Here is a 21,826-nt window from a genome sequence, read left to right as displayed (position 1 = left end):
ACATTTGTGCAAAGCTCCAGGAAATATATATGCTCCCCAATTGAGTAACACTTTTTTAATAAAATTTATTTCTTCCTTAACTTTAATGACTTCGTGCTTATAGGCACAAATTAAATAATGTAAATTATTTTTTAAATAAGTTTTTTCTTTTTCTTTTTCTTTTTCTTTTTTTTTTTTTTGTTTGGTAAGGTTTTGCGATAACTTGGTTTAATTTTCCCACGTTCTTATTTTTCACATTAACCTTCCCGCCTACGCCTGCTTCATTTTTCCCATTTTTTTTTTTTTTTTTTTTTTTTTTTCTTTATCTGCCCTGACGATCATCGAATTTTTAAGCTCATTATTTTATCGTAGTTTCTTTTTTCTTTTTTTTTTTTTTTCTCCTCTTCTTTCTTCACACATTCCTCTTCCCCTTTCAAATTTCCCCTTCGCATCGACGTTTCACACAGAGGCATTTACTCCCGCCCAGCCTCTATTTATTTCTCATATTTTTCTCATTTTTTTACGTTTTGCATATTTCCTTCCTTTCTTTTCATTTGTTATTTTTCCCATTTGGTCATAAGAAAAATGCCACACGTGTATTTACCCCAAATATTATGGCATAGCAAAGATAACAAACGGAGCGACCGAATTTATTCTGTGGACATACAACCACATCCCAACTACTACAGCGTCAAAAAGCTGCACAGGAAATATGAATTATTTAAAAAATATATAAAAGATAAAGAGAATAACTGTGACACAAAATTCTCAGTGCAAAATGAAGTGGAAGGGGGGAATAACCCCCCCTTGTCTTCCGTCCATCCAAATGGCATGCAAAAAAACGGGGAAATCATAATCGAGAAGGACAAAAACGGGGAAATCATAATCGAGAAGGACAAAAACGGGGAGGGTAAAAACGGAGAGGACAAAAACGGGGAGGACCTAAACTGCGAAGGAAGGAGCGCTCATAATACGATGAACCTCCATAGTGATGAAAACGGCGTAGATGAGAACGAGCAAAGCTATGCACTCAAAAAAAATAATTGCTGTGATACCAATTCCTGTAACAGTTTTTCCCAATCAAAACACACCCCTGCAACGCTGAAAGGAGAGGAAGAACATGTACAGAGTGACAGCCAAGACGGAGAGGGAAAAAAAACAAAAAAAGGGAAAAAGAAATCCATCAAGTTTAATATCGCCACCTGTGGTGCAGATGAATTTGTGCACTTATGGAGAATATATATAAAAGACGATTTGATAGTTAAATGCTTAAGCAGATTTATTGGTCATAACGGAGAAATAAATTGTGTCCGTTTTAACAAAAATGGTAGATATTTAGCTAGCGGAGGGGAAGATAAATTTTTATACATTTGGGAAAAGAGCAAAAAGCCAAAAAATATTCCTCTAGGATATGACATAAGCTTTCTAGATTATAAAGAATGGTGGAATATAGTAGGATCATTCAGATGCAGTGGTGTTATCAACAGCATCACGTGGTCAAATAACGACACCTTATACATAGGAAATGAGGATAATAACATTAACATAATAGAATTTGTTAAAAACTCGAATTGTAAAGTAAAGGTTTTAGAAGGACATGCTGGAATTATCCAAGGAATATCACTTGATGTGAACAACGAATTTCTGGCTTCCCTCAGTGCTGACCAGACTCTCAAAATATGGAAGAAAAAAAACGATGGGAAATCATGGAAACTGGAAAATTCCATAAAAAATATAAAAGCAGATCAACTAGAAAAACGGTCCACAGCTTACATCACCTATAATGAGTATGAGTTTAACGAGAAGGGCGCAGACAGACATGAAACCTCTGCAACGAAAAGAGACGAGAAGAAAGAAATGCAGAGCGCACCGGATGATTTGACCGAAGAATTCGCAAAGGAAAGGAAAGGCGATGCAGGTGAAGGACAAAGGGAGAAAGGTAAAGGGGGGCAGCAGGAAACACTCGAAACGCAGGAGACATGCGCAGAAAATGAAGATCTTGAAGAAGATTACGATGATGAAGATAAAAAAAAAATATTCGCAAGAAAAGAAGAAAAAGAATTAGGAGAGAATGAACCAGAAGATGAGGAAGAAATTGGCAGCGCAGAGGAAGAGGAAGAAAAAAAATTAAGAAGATGCTTATTTTCAAGCGAAGAAATGTTACCTTCTTTTTTTAGACGCATTGATTTTTCCCCCAATGGAGAATTTCTAATAGCACCAAGTGGTATTCAATTCGAACAGATTGAAAAAATTCATGATAAAAACACAAAAACAGAAGAAAATGTAAAAACCACCAACCAGATAAAAGCGTTCAGCTGCTTCTACATATATCATAAGAATTTGTTCATTAGGTACAGTATCCCATTTTTTACGGTTTTTTCCCAAACCAGCCATTTTCTAGTAGCCAAATTTAATTATAACACTTTTAAGTTAAGAACACACCATAATATTCTCAAACGATGCTACCTGCATTTGATGAATTCAGAGACAAATGATCCAGATGCATCTAACAGTGTCAATAAAAAAAGAAAAATGTTCGACCAAGTGGGTCTTATTAATGAATTAAAAAATTATGAACATTTAATGAAACTCAATTATGAAAAAACATTACTGTTTAACGACAAACAAGTGCAAGATGACGTGAGTGAAGATGTTAGCAGCACCATCTCGGATAGCGACGTGCAGTATGATGATGAGAAAGAGGATTTCATAGACTCCACAGGGGACTACTCCTTATCGAATAACGTTGACAAGAATGAAGAGGAGCAGGAAAAGGAAGACTGCGAAGATGTGGCCATCGAAGCGGAGGATCCAGAAGAAGACACGGAGGAGGAGGCCGATGAAAACGAAGATAACGAGGACAAGGAAGACGATGAGGATGACATGGAAGACGGAGAAAATGACAAAAATAGCGAAACTGACCAACGAGATCGAAATCACAAAAATGACTATAGCAAAGGCAGGGCGGGTCCCGACCCAAAGGAGGAGGACGCCGCCCACAAATGCAGTGACGAAAAACACGAGTTGGAAGTTTGCGAAACGAAGGAGAAAAAGGAAGAAAGATTCATTTATTCCTTGGGAACCTTTGACGGAAGCGTATACTTTTACGACAGCGAAATTATGGACACTCCAATCAGCATAGTCAAAAATATACACCTCTGCCCAATCACAGATATATCATGGAATAACTTAGGAAATATATGTGCATGCTCGAGTTCAGACGGATATGTCAGCTTTTACTACTTTGATAATAACGAATTGGGGAATGTAAAAGCTTACAATAATTACTACTTTGACAAAAAATGTAACGACTTAATATTCGATGAACATTACTTCGAAAATACCTTTTACGATGAAATAGATTTTTTTAACAAAGACCAATTAAATGATTATACATCCAGCGAAGATGAATACGAAGAAAGCAACTTGTCAATAAACAAAGAAGAAACCAAAGTTCGAAGAATCAATTTGGTCGTGGGTAATGCGGCTAATTTTGTCCTAGAGCAAAATACAAAGAAGTGAGCGTTTTTTTTTTTTTTTTTTTTTTTTTGGCACCACCCTATTTTGTGAATTCCACAGTATTTTATAAAGTAGGCAAACTGTATTTTCCTTTTCTTTTTTGCTATAATTTTAAAAAATTATTTGTCCGAATATGGAAAAAACATACCCGTTTTTTCGTATATTGCATTGTCCATCAGTTTTTTCCTTTTTATTCTATTCGTTTACAAGTCGTATGTATACGCACATGAAAGTATGTAATTGCTGCATTTCCACTTGCGGGTAGGTACATATTCTTGTATATGTACACACAGTGTGGAACTACTTGCTCACATCAGTACATGTATATGTGCACACATGTAGACACGCATAAAGTACACGTTACCCTCTTGCATGCTTTTACATGCGCGCTACTTTACGAACATCTTGAAAGGCCTCACGTAATCTATTCTTTTTTTAGTCATCCTATTACATATGGTAATTTTATTAAAAAAATGAATTCCAGGGTTAACAAACAAAACGTAAAAAAAATGGGAAATTCTTTTTCTCTTCTCAATTATATGGCCCTTTACAAAATTGTTCACTACATGAATATCAGAACTATTATGAATGAATATTTCCACAGCGATGTTTTCATCCGTATTATTTTCAAACACAATTTCCAATTTGTACATTTTATTTACTACGTAAAAAGGATTCTCATTTTGCTGCAGGTATATCCGAATATTATCTGTAATTATGTTTTTTTTTAAAAAGTGAGAATTGTTTATGCCTTTACCCCCATTACTTGTGAAGAAGAGCATCTCTATGTTCGTTATATTTTCATCACATGGGGTTTTTAAAATGTGTAATTTGCTTTCTTCATCCTTGACACAAAATATCATGGAATACTCATCATTCTGTTTCAAATAGTACAGTCCATCATGCGTTTTAAGCTCGTCTTCATTTTTTATCAGTTTGCATTGTATGCCCTTAAATATAACATCAGTTAGCATTATGTTATCCTCTTCGATATTTCTCACCACCGCTTGTATGTATATTTTGTCTTCCTTCTGCAGTAGCAATGTCTTCAAGTGGAAGGGATTTTTACTTATAAAGTTGAAATCCTTCCTCAACTTTTTCTTTTCACTTCCTTGCAAGTATTCCACCGCACAGTGAACTCTGTGGGGAAACCCCAAAAAAAAAAAAAAAAAAAAAAAAAAAAAAATGAGTATAATCGTGTTCCCCCCAAAAAACAACCATATCAAAGGATTCATCGGGTAAAAAAAAAAAAAAAAAAAAAAAAAAAAAACAACAAATGGAAAAAATCACTTGGTTTACAGCAAAATATTAAAGTGTGCATGGCAACACATGTGCACTGGCGCAATGTGTGTGGCACTCGTAATACACAAAAATTCAAACAGGAACCACGAAATTATGTTCCTTTTATCAACCCTCTCCGTTATCCTCATTCTTACGTGAACATGTCCGCGAAGGTCACTAGAAAAGTTGCTAAAAAGTTAAAAAAAGAATTCGATCGTACTGTGATGACATGTTCCGCACTTCTATAAATATTAAACGTTGTCTGCTTTGTCATAACATCTACACTGATTGTGCATATTTGAATATCATTTTTCAAATTATTTGAAATATTAATTTGACACTTCAAATTTTGCCCAATGTATATCTTCCGAGAATTGATTGGCAGACTTAGGCTGAATTCATTTGTGAAGTTCAGGTCTTCCTTATTTTCGCTTTTTTCAAAATCTATATTTCCTACTTCCTTAATATTGAAAAAGTTCCAAATGTTTAGGTTCAGTGCTGGGGGGTTCAGGCGCAGCAATTCTATTTTCACACCTTCCTTCGAATCATTCATTTTCTTTCTTCCGGACGATTAACCGTTACCTAGTATAAGCACATGTGTATGTACGGGAACATGGGTACCTCTGTTCGCATACAAATATGGGCATGTGCGTATATAATTCCCACATATGGCCCTCGCATTTCACTTAACAGTGTTAAATTTGTTGGGATTTTCTCCTTGGTGTTTGCTCCTTTGTTCTTTTTATTACTGTTATGAAGTGGGCTTCCTTTTTCCCTTTTTGTGTTTACATCTTGCCTCTTTCCGCCATTTTACCTTATGCGTGGTCTTCACTTGCCCCAACACGTGCCTCCCATTTTCTAAGTGCAAAAAGCTCCATCTAACAGAACGTTCTCCCAATATATTTATTTTACATATGATTACTATTATTGTTATTATTTTATTTTATTATATTTTTTTTTTTTTTCACGCATAGTAATTTTTATTTTTCGCCTCAGCCATAAAATTATCCTCTGAATGCATTGGAGTGTATAAAATTTATTCCCACATTTATCACTCCAAATAACACGTTTGGCGTAAGAAAAAAATATGGCTACAAAAAAAAAAAAAAATGACAGTTTGGTGAATATAGGAATTTCAACTGTACAAGCACAGAAATATATGAGCCAAGGACCCAATTAACAAAAGGGAAAAACTCTTCTCATAGGAGTTCCTGGCATATTGAGAAAAAAAGAAAAAGGGAACACAGGGCAAAATTAAAAATAAAAAAGAGTTGCTGGAAGAAAGGGTTACATATATATTTGCTCCCTAAATGAAATAATATTGTTTCGTTCTGTACTTATTTTGAAGGTTTAAAAAAAAATGAAAAAAAAATTCACCTAGCAGAAATATAAATTTATATTCATGTACATACGGACAAGATGTTCAATTTTAGAAAACTGCAACTTTTCGACAGAGACCAGACGAAGGATACAGGTAAAGGAAAGAGAAGTGGGAAAAAAAAAAAAAAAAAAGCAATCCCATCGCATTTGTCATCATGAACAAATTATATGTTTCCATGTGTGTGTACCTTTTGCTATACAAGCGCATCTTTGTAAAGCTTGCGAATGCATGGTTATTTAGGGTATACGCATATCTGCATATGTTTAACCCCATATTGCATACACACACACATGTTTTTTTTTTTTTTTATTTTTTTTCAATTCCTCATTTGTTATATGCGTATGCTTCTACCCCCCCCGCAGGTGAAGTACAGAACTTTTTGAATAGCCACGAAGGGATATACTTTTCGACCTCCAAAAAATTTATCAACGTGTTTGTAGACAAGCTGCTTTTTATAGACCCCCTTAATCTAAACGTTACAACAATAAACTCAGATCTGTTGGTAGTCGATTTTTGTTTTTGTGACAAAACGAATAACCTTATTGTGCTTGGGTAATTTTTTGAGTTGTTCTAGTGTGCGCATAGCGCATGAATATGCTTGCCCCCCCAGTCCATGCTCCCACATATAGACACATGACTGTTGCGAAAATGTTGGAATACTGAAATGGCATCGAATAAGAGGGAGAGTCGCCCGTCCGCATTAGAAGGAGCATAAGCAGATGGAAAACGAGATACATTACCACATCGCTATGTGATTCCTCCTTCTTTTATCTGCACCATTGCAATTCGATTTATGCCCCTTTTTACCAACAAGCGATTGGTCGAGTTGTTGTGCATATACATCTCCCATCCGCGAGTGCCCCCATATTATCCTTTACGTTTCACCCGCCTCCTTTTTTTAGCAAAAGCAAGAATGCCCTAGTATGTAGCATCTACAACATCAGGGCGTATAACTTCACCCTGCTGAAAAAATTACAACTAAGTAAGAACATCGAAAATATAAAGAAGACACTAATTTCCAAGTGCCTCGGATATATAACTACCTTAGAAAATAAAAAAATTTCATTTTATCACATAAATAATGATTATTCCATCACGAAAAGTGAATTAATCCAAGAGGAGGATGAAGAAGAACTTTACGAAAATATGTTCCTATGTAAGGAGGATATCTTCATAGTGATGAAAAAAAATTCAATAAATGTGTACAGATTGATTATAAATGATGCCTCCATAAGTTATACATTCATCGAGTGCATTCCGTTGGAGAACAACTACTCTTCCAAAGCGAACGCAGGAGAATTCTCCAATGGAAGCACAAGCAACAGCGACAATGAGGAAAGAAAACCCACAAATTATCACACTAGTAGTAGCAATAATGATAATGGACCACCTCCCATCGACGAGCCGGTGTTGTCCACATACAACGAAGAAATAAATGTCTTGTATATCTGCCACAATGTATTGAAAGTTCTCTATGTGTTGGACCTCAGCAATAGAACCCTGGAATATATTCTGCTAGAAAATAAAGTAATCAATTTGTTCACAGTAAAATTTTATTTAATCCTACTCACAGAAGTTAGAAGTAAGTTTTACTTCAACATATATGTTATACATGAAGAAATGAAGCTACAGGTTTTCCGGGGAACGTATAACTGCCTCATAACAAACGTTGTATATTTTAACAATTTACTTTTTCTAATTGTGGACGAATACATACATGAGCCAGAGGTAAAAGTGGATAAGTTTTATTTTTATGAACAACTAAAAATGAAATGGAACGCAGCTGGAGAAGTAAACCATGGGAAGAATAGCAAAAGTGATAGCATAAGCAACATCTTTAAAGAAACAGAAAATAGCAAATCGAAAAGTTTTGATATTTTAAAAATGTACAATGATAGTATTAACAATAATAGTGCAAGTAGCAACCTGATGAAAGGCGATTTAAAGTATGATATATTTTTGGATCGAAAAGATGAGGCCCGAAGAGATGCAAATAACAGCACAGAAGACAAACAGTACTATTCAAAAAATCTCTTTAAATTAAATAAACTCTTTAAAAATTGTAGAAATCAAATAAAAATTGTTATAAAAGAAAAGAACATGAACGAAATTGTGCACATGTTTAAAAAGAAAAAGTTGTTCCTCTGGTTATTAAATTTTGCAGAATTGAATAAGAACCATCACACTATTAACTTCGGTCATGTGCATCAAATATATGCAGATTTTTTATTCGAAAAGGAACAGTATGAGTTAGCCATGCATCATTACATCAACACCATAGGTTTCCTAGAAACGGCCATCGTTATTCACAAATATTTAAATCTAGAGTTATATGAATATTTATCCAGATATTTGGAAAATTTACACCAAGTTAATCTCTTCAATGATGAACACACCATGATGCTTCTCACTTGCTACAAGAAAGAATGCAAAAAAAAAAAAATCATATCATTTATAAGGAAAAATAAAAATAAAATAAATTTGCACAAAGCATACAAGTTTTTATGCAACGTTGGCTACTACAATATCGTTTTAAAATTTTCAAAAAAGAATAAAGACCATTTGACGTACATCTCCATCCTCATTGATAAATTTGAAAATTACGAAAAGAGCCTCAAATATATATTCAAGCTGGATGTAGAAAATATATGCATTCTCCTCTTTCGATATGGATACAAGTTTATCAAATATTTCCCTCAACGCACTATTTTTTTGTTAAAAAAAATTATTAAAAAGTACAATTTAAATTTGACAATATTTATTCCCCTCTTCCTTGACAACATAGATTTTCTTTTTCTCTTTATCCTTAAATTTCTCGATAAAAAAAATTCAAGTACAGGAGAAAAAAAAAGCGTGGTGGACGCAAATGACACATATAGGAACTCTTCCCCAGATTGGCGAAACCGTCCTATAAGGAAGGGGAGTATTCTGACAACACAAACCCACGAAAGAGATAGCAGTCTCCCCCCCGTGGCCAAGGAAAAAACGCGATACGACGAAAATGTGACGACAGCCAGCATTATAAGCAACAGAAAGATAGAGTTCGACATTTTCAATGGGGAATATGATTACATCCTGTTCGTCACCGTCATGCAGATTCTGCTTCAGAAATACAAGACAAAAGAAAAGGAGAACCACATCCTCACCTATAACATAGATAAGCTCATCAAAAATGAAGACAAGAATATAACATTCTTATCTGCCATTTTGTTGTCCATTTATAATTACAACAAGGGGCTTCTTTACGTTTCCAATAAAATGAACAAGCATGATATGTATTTCCTTTTTACAACCCTAAAAATGGTGAAAAAATTCAGACTAAATTACACAAAAGAGGTATTACAACACCCACTGCAAAGTTACAACTTAATACAAATTACAAATGAAAAATTTGCGAAAAAGTTATTTAACACATGTATACACCTCATGAAAGAAAAAGGCTACATGTACCACAATTACATTTTTTATTACCTGTCATTACTAAATGATGACAAGTACCTCACGCGCTTTGCAAAAACATTAAATCAAAAATCATCCATATCGTTATTGCAGCTTATAAGCATTCTGGGAAAGTACAACAAAAATTATGGATCTATCAAGAAAATGGTGATTTCATATATAAACCAAATTAATAGAAATATAAATAAAATATATGCTCAAATAGTGAGAGATAAAAGGGAATTATATAAAATTAAAAAAAAAAAAAAAAATAGCCAAAAGTACAACTTTCACATTATTGATAATACATATTGTGCCATTTGTAAAGAAATATTATCCGTCCCAATTATCCATTTCTTGTGCAACCATTCCTATCATTTTTATTGTCTAAATGGGGAAGAGCATTGCATCCTTTGTCAAAATAAGGATAATGAAAAGAAGTTACTCAAGGAAAAGGCCAAAAATGCCATCAACAATTTTGATGAATTTTTTAAATATTTGCAAGGCGCTCCTGATAAGTTCTCCTTCATTTCGAATTATCTATCGTATGGTGTTACTCCAAGTAGGTGAAGAGTAGTTCTTATTCTTTGTCTGTTCCAGAGAGAGAGAGAAAAAAAAAAAAAGGGATGGACAGATCCACCTCCACCGTGGACTTATTTTACCTCGTTTTATGTGATTCGTTTTTTAAAACTGGAACACCTTTGTGTTGCGTGATGAAAAAATTTACAAAGTTGCCGCTGCAGATGTAGCCAAGCACATGCTGTGGCAGAATGATGCGATCATTTGTTCGCTCAATTTAAAATTTGTTTTTGTTACTAATCATTTCTTAGATATATTTTTTTGAAATATTACTATCATTACTGATAACACTGCCATCTTTTTGGCATTAAATTTTTTTTTTTTTTTTTTTTTTTTTTGCGTACGTTGCACGGGTGTTCCTGTCTTGCCTTTTTTTCATCTCATTGCATTTGTGCCCATCCATTTACATTTGGCCCATGTGTAGCCTTCTCATTTATCATTTTTGAATAACGTAAGAGGAGGTTTTATTGCCCCCCCCTGCCTCCAACCATAATAATATACATTTTTTAACTCTAATTAAACCTTAAGTACTACGTGTACTCCCTTTTTTTTTAGCACAAAATGGAGCGACCCAAATGAGTTTGTTGGGGTAGACAGCGTGGATGCCTACTTCACCCCCCTCCCCTTCATAGGCAGGGGCATTGTTCCACATTAGGAACTGATCAGAATGTTCTGCAATCCCATCTGTGTACACCGTCTGCTTCGTTGCCGCTATTCTTTTACCTATCTATAAGCAGGGTTACAATGAAGACATGTTAACACATTTGACACCCCTCACACAGAACATACAAAATTATCCCCATCTAACAACCACCCATTCGATTACGCAAAACAACCTTGTGAAACATATATCACATGTGAAGTACTTATCAATGGTTAGACCATTTTGTCTTGGGTTTCTTCTGATCCGTTTCCTCTCCTTTTTCGTTAAACAAATCAATGGATAAAAAATCATCAGGGTTGTATATATTCAAAGGATAATTAGATGAATACACATCAATTTGAAAAATCTCCATAATTTTTTGCAAAATGCAAGGATTTTTATATTCATTCGAATTAATTATATTTTTATTAATTGTTAAATTTATTTTATACAATTTTGACAATTCCTCTATTTTCTGGTTGAGACAATCTGAGTATTCATTTGGAGGCAGGAAAAATAGTTCATCAAAATTGTTTTCGTTTACGCTGATATTGATAAGGTTGTTACTTTCTAGGAGGTTCGCTCCCTTTGCAATTGGATAGTCTGTCTGCTCACCCACTAGTGGTACGTTCCTCTGTTTGTTTTGTTCTTTCTTGTCTTGCTCAACTGGCCTTACCTCAGTATCTCGACCATCATTACAGTTATGGTTATCGTCACGACAACCATCATAATGTGAATTCTTTTCATCGCCATTTAATTTACTCAATAAAGGTGCTCCACTCGGTTCCTTCTTTCCCCCTGCAATCACATCCTTACACATTTCGTGTGCGTCCAGCGTTTTATTCTCCATGGATATGACTTCTCTATCTGCATTCCATTTCTGCCCTAGATGAATGTGCGTTTTTTTTTTTAAACACCCATTATCGGTTTCATTTTCATCCAGATCGTCATTTTCATTCTTATTAGCCTTATTATCTCTTCCCTTTTCTCTATTCTTTTTTTTCTCTGTGCATTTATTCCCCCCTTGCGCTAAATTTTCATGCTCAACTTCCCTTTTTGGGGGTGCCTCACCGCGTTCATCATCGCTGGAAAGTTCGTAGTCGACTAAATTCATCCTAACGAGGAACGAGAAAAAAGGGAAAAAGAGTGAAGAGACACTATTCCAAGTGGGCTATATAAAAATGCTAGTAAGTACTCTAACGTGTACGTGTACAATACCCTTTTCCTTCTTTATAGGTTCCGAAAAAGCGTTCTCCCTATCAACCGCAGTGGTGTCTTTTATCCGCTAAATAACCACTGCCGAATTAAGAAGCGCACATAAAGAACAAATGTCTTGGCCCATAACTAAGAATACACAACTGTATCTTATTTCTCACTAAAAAAGCGAAACGAACGTGCTATGCATAATTGTGCGTACCCCCTGATGCATATGTTACTTTTACCATTTCGAAGACCACCGAATTAGGCACACATGAATCAGAGGCTAAGACAAATTTGTCAGATCGGATGTGCTTTGATAATGTTATAAATGCTCACACGTCGTACACCTAAAACAAATGTTCATAAAAATTTTTCAGCAGGTACTAAAAAAAAAAAAAAAAAAAAAAAAATCCACTATTTGTGCAAAACGTGAAGAAGTCAGATGAAATAACGACAAATAGTGAGGCACAACATTATTGTAACTTTCTCTTTTTTTCCCCCTCGTTTTAACCATAACATCACAACGGTCAGTTATTATTATGAGTCTCCCTTCGCCTTGAAGTGTGGTGATTCAAATCACTATTTTCCGCCCAGACCCCTCAACCACAGGGATGCATTTTGTGCCTACGTATTTCTTATGTATTATTATCTGCGCAGAAAAACACGCAGTATTTTCATGTTTTCCCCACGAAACAAATGCAAATATAATTCTACAAAATGTAAAAATTCATCACCCTCATAAAGGCAAAAAAAAAGAAGAAGAAAAAAAAAAAATGCTAACTTTAATGTGTACAAAAAAAAAAAAAAAATTCTTCAAATTTGGAAAAAATTTTAAACCCTCCTTTGAAGTTCCCCCAAATTATTAGTACAAGATCCAGTGGGTTGATAATATAACTCCTTAAATTTTTTTCAATTTTTTAAAAACATGAACGGTTCCTTCAACATGTAAATTCATATTTTTTTTTATCAATTTCTTCTTTTTCCTTCCATTTTAAGTAGAGCAAAATTTAACAATTTCACGAAACGATAGTTTATTTTTACTTTTCCTCCCCCCCTTTTTAAATCACATACTCAACTTCCAACGATTACTTGAAACTCTTATATACATTATATAAGAAGGAATCTGCAACACAGTACCTTTTTTTCTGCCACTTAAAAAAAAGGAAAATCATAAGAATATGCGCATAATACAAGATAATGGAGAGAACAGAATGACATAAGGGAAGATGGCTTATGCTCGAATCGATCAAATTTACAATTTACTGGAATGAAAAATTAATTCATAAAAAAAAAAAAAAAAGGTAGAGGCATGTACTGTATATTTACCACAATATTTGTATCCCTTAAAAGCGCTTTTGTATCAACTTCAGTATTGATAGCTAACATATGTTAAAGAAACCACCATGTGCAATCATTTTTTGCCAACAACTTAATTGAACTGAGAGAAAAAAAAAATAAAATAATAAAACAGTTTGGAGAAGTAAGAGAATCTGAATCTACCTTTTTCAACCCCTACGAAAATATCAACCCCCACAGAGCTCAGGTAAAAGCTGCCACCTCCTACACATTTCTGGAAGAGCACCCGGCAAGGATAAATAATGCTGATAAATGCATACATGGATATTAAGAGAAAACATATAAATTTCGTGTTTAAAAATGTGAATTCTTCGGTAAAAGGTAATTCAATTTTTTTTTTTCCAACTCCACTATGAGTTTATACTCATCTTCTCAGCCTATGTCTACAATTTCCCGTATGCGCAAGTAGACAGTTGGGGGGAAGAACGCCATGCACATTCATTTCGACTATGCAGATTAAACCACTCCTCGTATTTTTTTTTTTTTTTTTTTTTTTTTTTTTTTACCACGATGTTTCTCCAACGACCAATTAGCATGTGTGTACTTGTCTGTGCAACGCCCCCTCCTTCTATACCCCGAATTAGATACGCAATGCAATTTTTTATAATTTTTCCTTTTCTTCTTCCACTTCCTCTCTCCCCCTCTATGCACAGATTACAATTTCAAAAGACCATACTTTGCGGAAAGGTGCCCACTTTCGAAATTTTCAAACCATGAAGGCGTTAAGGTAAAAAGTAGTAACCTGCCCTTGAGCGCAAAGATGCAATTAAGCCAATTTAAGACGCCTAAATTAAGAAGGTGCGAATTCGAGAAGGCTAGTGAAAAGATAATTCACACAATAAATAGCTACTTAAAAGGGGATACAATAATCAGGGCTAACCGAATTGATAACCGCAACTACGCGCATGTCGTGATGCGTAACGGTACCGACAGGGCAGGCGTAAACCCACGCAAGTTCACCACTGGAACCGCAACAACGCAGGGACATTTAATCACTAAAGAAAATTCAAGCAGTTTTATCAGCCTACGGGAGAAGAACAGATATTTCCAAATTGAAGTGCGCAAAGGCATGCACACGGGGGGAAACCAGAACAATGGGAAGAGCTGCGAGAAAACCGACAGTTTTAGTTCAACCACGAACCAAACCACCGTAGAAAAAAGCGGTGAAAGCGCAAAGCCAAACGCGCACTTTCCACATCATAATAAGAACAGTGATGTAGCCAACGCGAAGAACAGAAACAACACAATGGATCTATCCACCAGTGAAAAGGCAGATAACATTCATAGTAGCGCAAAAAATGGGAAACTCCCAAAGGGAATTTTATCCCGTTCCACCAGTAGAATGTCACAGATAATGAACAACTTATTCGAAAAACACCTCCTATTAATGAACAGCCTAATAGCGAGTACATTATATTTCATAGCGGACATAGCCTGCCAAATGATGGAATTACATAAAAAGGATAATGAATACGATTTTTCAAGAACTATTAGAATGGCCACTATTGGATTAACGCTAGAGGGGCCAATCATGACATGGTGGTATGGGAAAATTTTAGCAAATTTTATAAAGTCCAAACCGAACACTTTTTTGTACAAATCTTTTATACCTACCTTGTTTGATAATTTTATTTTTGGACCTATCCACTTAACAATTTTTTTTTTTTATAATGGTATGTTAAAAAATCAGAAGAAATCCGAAATTATTGACAAAATTGTGAATACTGGGATGAAGGTTTTCTTCATTTCTTTGATGACATGGACACCATTAACTTTAATTAATTTTGTTTTTGTTCCGAGGATTTATCAAGCCACAGTGGTTTTTTTTGCTGACTTTTTTTGGGTCATCTTCCTCTCGTGGTGCGCCAATAAAAGTTGAGCAGGTGCTGCAGAAATCCTATAAGCCATGTCCAAATAACCGTGTAGCCAACGCTCAAGAAATAACAAAGGGCAAAAAGGAAATTTTTTACAGAAAAATAAAAATAAAAATAAAAAGATTAACATGTTACTAACTCACATTTTATCATCGATTAAGTGCGCATATATTTTTTTTTTCACGCATTTTATGTTACCAAAAGGAGAGTTGTCCATTTTTAAGAACATTCAACCCCAAAGAAGGAAAAAATAGCGCATCAGAAAAAAAATAACAAATTGGAATTATGAAGGGAGACTCACGAGCTGTTCTTATCTGTGTCCTTCCCAGACATTTATAATGGATGAACTTTCTAACAGAGTATGTATAAATATACGTTCATATGTATATATGTACATATGTGTGTATTTTTTTCATTTTTTTTTTTTTTTTTTTTTGCACACTGTGCAAGGGGAAATGTGCCTTTTCCCCGCGCGAGCTCAAATGGTTCTCGGCCACACATTTTTGTTCCTTCTTGCACTTCACATCTTTCGCCCTTTTCTAATTTTAACCACGCCTACCATAATTCAGTTATCTTATTCTTTGTAATATCTTCGAATTGATGTGATCATTTTCTTTTTTACTTAATTTTTTATTAAATTCCCTCTTCCCAGTTCCCATTTTGAAATTACCTCCTTTTTTTTTAACCTATTTGTAACCTTTTTTTTTTTTTTAACTTTGAAAAAAATCACCCATTGTTTTAACGCGTAATATCATTATGTTTTATAATATTTAAACTAATCGTAGCGATGTAAAATTCGCAAACGTTTTTTAAAACAAATGATACATTGATGAAGGAATTGAAACTCGGAAAAGGAGAAGGGACAAAGAAACCCCTAGTAGTAATAAGTAGACGAGGAAAACGAAAAAAAAAAATTAAAACGGATTGAATTAAAAAAAGGAATTCTCACAGGAGTAAACGGTTAACCCTGTTCCACTAGGTACACACGAGGAATTCTGAAAAGAGTTAGCGCCCACACGTAGGTGCAGCTTATATTTATAACATGTTGTATTTTTCCTTTTTATGAAGAGAGAAAGCTGGAGTGGGGTTACACAATTGGCTCCCCTGGTCTTTCCCCTTATTTCCTTGTTCATGTATCTCCAACTTTCAATCTGGGAATCTATGATCAAAATTCTGGGAAGCCTTGTCATCTTTTTTGTCAACATTCTTGTCACCCTTTTTGCCAACTTTTTTGTCATCCCTTCTATCATCCCTTTTATCATCCCTTTTGCCATCCCTTTTGCCATCCCTTTTGCCATCCCTTTTGCCATCCCTTTTATCATCCCTTTTATCATTCCTTTTGTCAGTTTTTCTCCCCTCCTGCGAGTCTTCTTCTTCACCTGTTTCAAACGTTAAACTGATGGCGTTTCCACCATTGTGCCCGTTTCCGGGGTGATTCGCGTCCACCTTAGCTTCACTGCTGGGCATACTCTGTGTATTCTCCTCATTGTTATGGCTATCCTTGGCATTTTTTCCACCCTCCTCAGGACCCATCTTCTGATCATCTCTCATGTTCATTTGGCGTTGCTTCAGTATGTACTTCCTGTCCTCCTCGAATATATCACACCTATTATCAATTGAAGAACTGCACCACGTTTCTACTTCGGTAATTTTGGAGGATGCTCGATCTTTCATTTTATTTTTTTTTTTGTTGAGAAAGTTATCTCCAGGGAAGGGCGGCATTTCAAAAAGATTGCCATTATTGTCACCATCGATGTGTCTTAATGATGAAGGGGTAATTTCTTTTTTTACATTTTTTTCTTTTTTCCTTTTAAAAGGATTATTTTTCTTCTTTTTCCTTTTTAATTTAATGTGCTTTTCTATAATGAGGAATTCCTCTACATCGGAGTTGTCAACTTTTTTTATCTTCACTTTTTTTTCGTTCTCCAAAATCTCATAGAGCTCATCGATATACACCAACGAATTGTTAACATTCAAATTGCCTTCATCGTTAAGTCCTAATGTGTTGTCATTTTCTTTTAAAGGTTCCTTTTCTCGGGTAAAATTCCCTAAGTATAAATCATTGTAATAGTTCGTGTTATTCCAACTTGAGTTATTATCGCTTACGAAATCGAAGCGATGGTTGAATTGATCAGGCGGGGTTCTGTTTCGTCTGGCTTGTATGACTTTCTTGCAACTGTTCCCCATGATGCGGAGAAGGTAGCACCAACGGTTGTTCTTCGACAAGGTGGCTAACTGATACGTGGTTAGCGCACGATAGTTAAGAAATGTGCACACTCCTCAAAAAGGTGTTTCAAAGGGAGTGCTATCACAAATGAATAGACAAAATGACGCTTAACGAGAATGCTCACAGTTTTGCAACCTTCGAGGATCACCCCAATTTAGACAACTACGAAGGAGGAGCTTCTTCCTCCACTTTCATTTCCCTTTCATACCAATTCTTCTCACTTTTATTTGCTTTTCTCCAACTAATTAAACGAAACGGGAATGGAAAAATGGAAAAAAAAAAAAAAAAAAAAAAACATCATGAACAAACGTCAAAGGGGGGATCCACAAATGGAATAATTCCTATCCATTGCTACTGGAAAAATTCCGCCCAAAAAAGTAAGACGCGCAAATACTTAATCTCCCGTAAGAGCTGCTCATCTTTTTTTTTTCCAAGACACAGGCTTGGCTCTTCGTACTCTTCTACACACAATGAACGCAAAAATAAGAAAAGGAATGTAATTATTACAACAGAGGGTAAGTGCGCATTATAAATACATGTATATGTTTATATACGCACATGCACACATTTTTGCGCGCTCAGCAGGTACCCATAAATGCGTATTTTTTTGAAGTAAAAGAAAAAAAAAAATGTGCCGAATAACACATAAACAGTTGGAAAAAAAAAAAAAAAAAGGCTCCACAATCTTCACATTTAATAAGGAGCATTTTTGTTCTGTTGTTTCACATGAATAAAATATATATATATATATATATACATACATATAAATATGTATATATAACTCAAATAATGCTTTTAACATACGTCCTGCTTGAAGCATTTAAAAAAAACTCAGCTCCATTAAGGGGAAGGATGAAGTGAAATAGTAAGACGCCATTTTAAATGTGTAACTTGCGAAGAGTCAATTTTAACCATCCCTATTTTAATGATGAAACGAAAAAAACACACGCACACCTTTAAGAATTAAGATAAAATGACTATCACTTAAGAAGTGGAGAAAAAAGACGAAAATGGAACGAAAAAAAAAAAAAAGAAAAAAAAAAAAGGAAAAGGCAAATTTAATGATATTCGTCAAACCAACCTCGATAAACTCTTACACATACACGCCACATACATTTTTGGTCTGCATTTTTTTTTTTTCCTTGTTTTTCCACCCGTTTTCTATATATGCCGCTTGATAAAAACAAGATCACGAAACTGTTCATTTATTCTCAACTTGTTTCGCGCATTTGTCTTTTCGTGTCTTCCCCGCAGTACGTCTTTGTCACATAAAGAAGGAATTACACAAATCGTGCACACCTGTCTTAACTCAAACGCGAGTTGAGCAAATTTTTTAGGCCATTTGAAAAAAAAAAACAAAATAATATTCCTCAAACAACTCTCTTTCTTTATTTAAATTTAAAAAGCGCTAGGGCATTTTTCATAGGCTACACGGTGATGTACTTACTAGGTTTTTTTTTTTTTTTATGCCTCTCAAAGCAATTTATTTTACACGAAAAAAAAAAAAAAAAAAAAAAGTAAGAAAACTGTCAAAATTGCAAAAGAAGTAAAACAGGAGAATATTTCCTTCTCTCACAGTGACAATTTTTTCGTTCCCCAAAGAATGTGTACATATTAACTATTTTCGGCTTATATATAGAAAGCTGTGCGTACGCCATTCCTGCCAATTTTATCCCTATCACCTCTTCTACTTTCTCAAGTTTGAACATTGCCGAGGAAAATTCCCATTTTTTCCCGCACGCCACTTCATTTGGCAGTTTTTCTTCTAATTCAAAAAAGTGTAGTACCAAATTATGTGCTACAGAAAGGTGCCAACAAATCTTCAAGCAGTGTCAGACGGGTGTACCTCCACGTGAAGTAATTACAGTTTTAAAAAAAAAAAAAATAAAATAAATAAAAATAGGCAAACCGCTGTACGCACAAAATTAAATCCGTCTTGCAACAGGAGAAAATCCAATTAAACGTTCCAACCAATCCTTTCCCCGCTCGGTCCAGGAAGACGCTGAAATCTCATTTCCTTGGGGCTATTTAGTAGTTGGTAAAAAAGGTTTAATGGTGATAAAATCTGTTAAGTTCGTAAAAATTGTGAAAACTTGTAAAATTCGGAAAAACTAATACAGAAGTTGCATGAACGTTTAAAGCAGTATGCGCATTTGAAAAAATGATGTATAAAAGAATCAATTGGTGGGAAAATATAAACATCGAGAATCATTTATCACCATCTTTGTGCAGAAAAAAAGCAATTACCCCTGACGTTTCATACACGCGATAACAACAACAACTAAAATATACTATGGTAATATGTAAACCTTTAAAAAAAATGCCTTAAAAAAAAAGATGAATAAATGAAAGAAAAAGAATGGAGCATTTTTGTGGAAAATATCCAACGTAGGCACAACCTTATATCTATATGTACATTTTATGCAGGTGAAAAAAAAAAAAAAAAAATTACACAACTGTGCAGTTAAAAAATGGATACAGGCGAGCGTAGAAATATACAGCCGAGTGGGCACAAACAAAACTAAAAATCGTCACAACTGCGCCGTAAATTACCCACTTAGAACAGATACAAGCACAAAAGCAACAAAATCAGGAAAATGAAATTGTTGATGGAGTTAAAAATGCTGTAGGAGCAGTATATTCCATCTCCTTGAAAGTTGTCCTTACACTCACACACAATTTTCTTATCTATAAGAGTACAAGTTGCATTCACATCACAACCACCGTTGTTGTTGTTACAGTCAACGGTATCATCTCTAACGCAGTTCATAACATTATCAATTTTGACATCGCTAAATCCGGGTAGACATCTACAGACTTCCTCTCCATCTATGACATAGCAGTTGGAGTTTAATGGGCACTTTTTATGTTCACATACATTATTTTTCTCAAGGAAGTTAAGGGCGAATTGTTTCATGGTGGCACCTTTGTGTGTAACTTGTACTGGGTATATCATCTTGGTCTTTCTATCAATTTCGATTTTAAAAAATTTGGCAGAGGATTTCTTAAGTAATTGAATTATGTCTTCTTTCATTTTGGAATTTAAGTTCATTCCTGATTGTGCATTTTTAACCATTTTATCCAAGGATGCAGATTCCAATTTGAAATTCATAGACTTTAACATGTTCAGAAGATCATTGATCAAATCCGATGTGTCTTGCATAATAATATAATTAATGAGTTCGAAATCAATTAGATAATCATTTAAATCAAATGAATAATCTTTAATAAATTTTTCATTAATTTTATCAAATAAATCTTCTAACATACTTATCACAAAATCTTCAATACTTATATTATTTTTTGTTAATCCCTTTTTAATCTTTTCACTGGCTTTACTTAATTTGGGGTCATCTACATTTGAGCATTTTTTAAGGAGTTCTGGTAAAATTGTAATGTATTTATTTTCACAATTTCGGGAAATTTTTTCTCTGAACAATAAAATATTTTTTAACATCTTCAAGTCATATTCTCCAATCATTTTTTTTTTATTCGTTTCTCCATCATCATCATCAACTAATTTCACACTGTACTTATCCAAAATGCTGTAATCTCCTTCCAGGAGTCCTTGAACATTTTCCATTTCATCAACAATTTTGAGAATTTTCTTTAAAGATGCTTCATCTACTTTATTTGCATCTTCACCATTTTGGTTGGTATTCGCATCAGATTTTCCGCTGCCATTGTCTGCATTTTCTACGGAATTCTTCTCATTTGAACCGCTACCATTTTCGTTTTTCTTGTCATTTGGATTTTCCGCGTGATTACCATCATTTCGGGACACATCCTTTCCATTTTTATTAAAAATGTCATCACCATTATCGTTCACGTTATTGTTATTTCCTCCAATGAACGTTGGTACATTGTTATCATTTCCGTTTCCTTTATTTCCATTGTTGTTGGGTGGGTTGACGTTTCCTTCAGCTCCGCATGTACAGCTCAGCAATCCAAAGAGGAAGAAAATTATTATTTGCGCGTTTTTCTTCATTTTCGCTTCTGTTTTGATGATACAAGGCGATAGAGTAATGGGTAAAATATATAGGTATAGATTTTTACTTTAGGGGTAAAGAATTGAGAATTTTTTTTTTTTTTTTTTTTTTTTTTTTGCTATTGTATTGAATTCTCAAGGGTATCGAGCGCAACACGGTAAAAATGTACAAATGTTTTTACATAAAACAATGTACGCGGTGTTCTACAAAAGGGCCCAATGATTGTAGGGTAGGGTTGGTTCCTTCGTGGAAAGGTTTCAAAATACGGAAAAGGCGAGGCTTAAAGAATAAAAACGTATACCTATGTAAAGTATATTTATATACTCATCTATATATGTGTACATATATATACGTAACAAA

General features: G+C 34.5%; 7 protein-coding genes across 7 annotated transcripts; 3 read left to right on the top strand and 4 right to left on the bottom strand.

Moving 5' to 3' along the window:
* Window positions 1-564: 564 nt before the first annotated feature.
* PKNH_1032100 (chromatin assembly factor 1 subunit A, putative) lies at window positions 565-3,501 on the top strand (the record flags this gene model as incomplete). Its single annotated transcript, XM_002259768.1, has 1 exon — window positions 565-3,501. One exon carries the CDS (start codon window positions 565-567, stop codon window positions 3,499-3,501), a length of 2,937 nt encoding a protein of 978 aa, XP_002259804.1.
* Window positions 3,502-3,887: 386 nt separating this feature from the next.
* On the bottom strand, window positions 3,888-5,332 carry PKNH_1032000 (conserved protein, unknown function; the record flags this gene model as incomplete). Its single annotated transcript, XM_002259767.1, has 2 exons — window positions 3,888-4,638; window positions 4,935-5,332. 2 exons carry the CDS (start codon window positions 5,330-5,332, stop codon window positions 3,888-3,890), a joined length of 1,149 nt encoding a protein of 382 aa, XP_002259803.1.
* An 866-nt stretch (window positions 5,333-6,198) lies between these two features.
* PKNH_1031900 (vacuolar protein sorting-associated protein 11, putative) lies at window positions 6,199-10,168 on the top strand (the record flags this gene model as incomplete). Its single annotated transcript, XM_002259766.1, has 3 exons — window positions 6,199-6,253; window positions 6,523-6,712; window positions 7,063-10,168. 3 exons carry the CDS (start codon window positions 6,199-6,201, stop codon window positions 10,166-10,168), a joined length of 3,351 nt encoding a protein of 1,116 aa, XP_002259802.1.
* Window positions 10,169-11,046: 878 nt separating this feature from the next.
* Window positions 11,047-11,934, bottom strand: PKNH_1031800 (HCNGP-like protein, putative; the record flags this gene model as incomplete). Its single annotated transcript, XM_002259765.1, has 1 exon — window positions 11,047-11,934. One exon carries the CDS (start codon window positions 11,932-11,934, stop codon window positions 11,047-11,049), a length of 888 nt encoding a protein of 295 aa, XP_002259801.1.
* A 1,684-nt stretch (window positions 11,935-13,618) lies between these two features.
* PKNH_1031700 (protein Mpv17, putative) lies at window positions 13,619-15,255 on the top strand (the record flags this gene model as incomplete). The annotated part of the gene is made up of 2 exons (XM_002259764.1): window positions 13,619-13,697; window positions 14,030-15,255. The coding sequence occupies 2 exons, from the start codon at window positions 13,619-13,621 to the stop codon at window positions 15,253-15,255; spliced, it is 1,305 nt and encodes a 434-aa protein (XP_002259800.1).
* Window positions 15,256-16,396: 1,141 nt separating this feature from the next.
* On the bottom strand, window positions 16,397-17,437 carry PKNH_1031600 (conserved Plasmodium protein, unknown function; the record flags this gene model as incomplete). Its single annotated transcript, XM_002259763.1, has 1 exon — window positions 16,397-17,437. One exon carries the CDS (start codon window positions 17,435-17,437, stop codon window positions 16,397-16,399), a length of 1,041 nt encoding a protein of 346 aa, XP_002259799.1.
* A 2,597-nt stretch (window positions 17,438-20,034) lies between these two features.
* Window positions 20,035-21,465, bottom strand: PKNH_1031500 (merozoite surface protein 8, putative; the record flags this gene model as incomplete). Its single annotated transcript, XM_002259762.1, has 1 exon — window positions 20,035-21,465. The coding sequence occupies one exon, from the start codon at window positions 21,463-21,465 to the stop codon at window positions 20,035-20,037; it is 1,431 nt and encodes a 476-aa protein (XP_002259798.1).
* Window positions 21,466-21,826: the final 361 nt, after the last annotated feature.

Source organism: Plasmodium knowlesi, assembly GCF_000006355.2.
Source record: "Plasmodium knowlesi strain H genome assembly, chromosome: 10".
Lineage (NCBI taxonomy): Eukaryota > Apicomplexa > Aconoidasida > Haemosporida > Plasmodiidae > Plasmodium > Plasmodium knowlesi.
The sequence above is the reverse complement of the archived record's forward strand: the minus strand, read 5'-3'. Positions and strand labels throughout refer to the sequence as shown.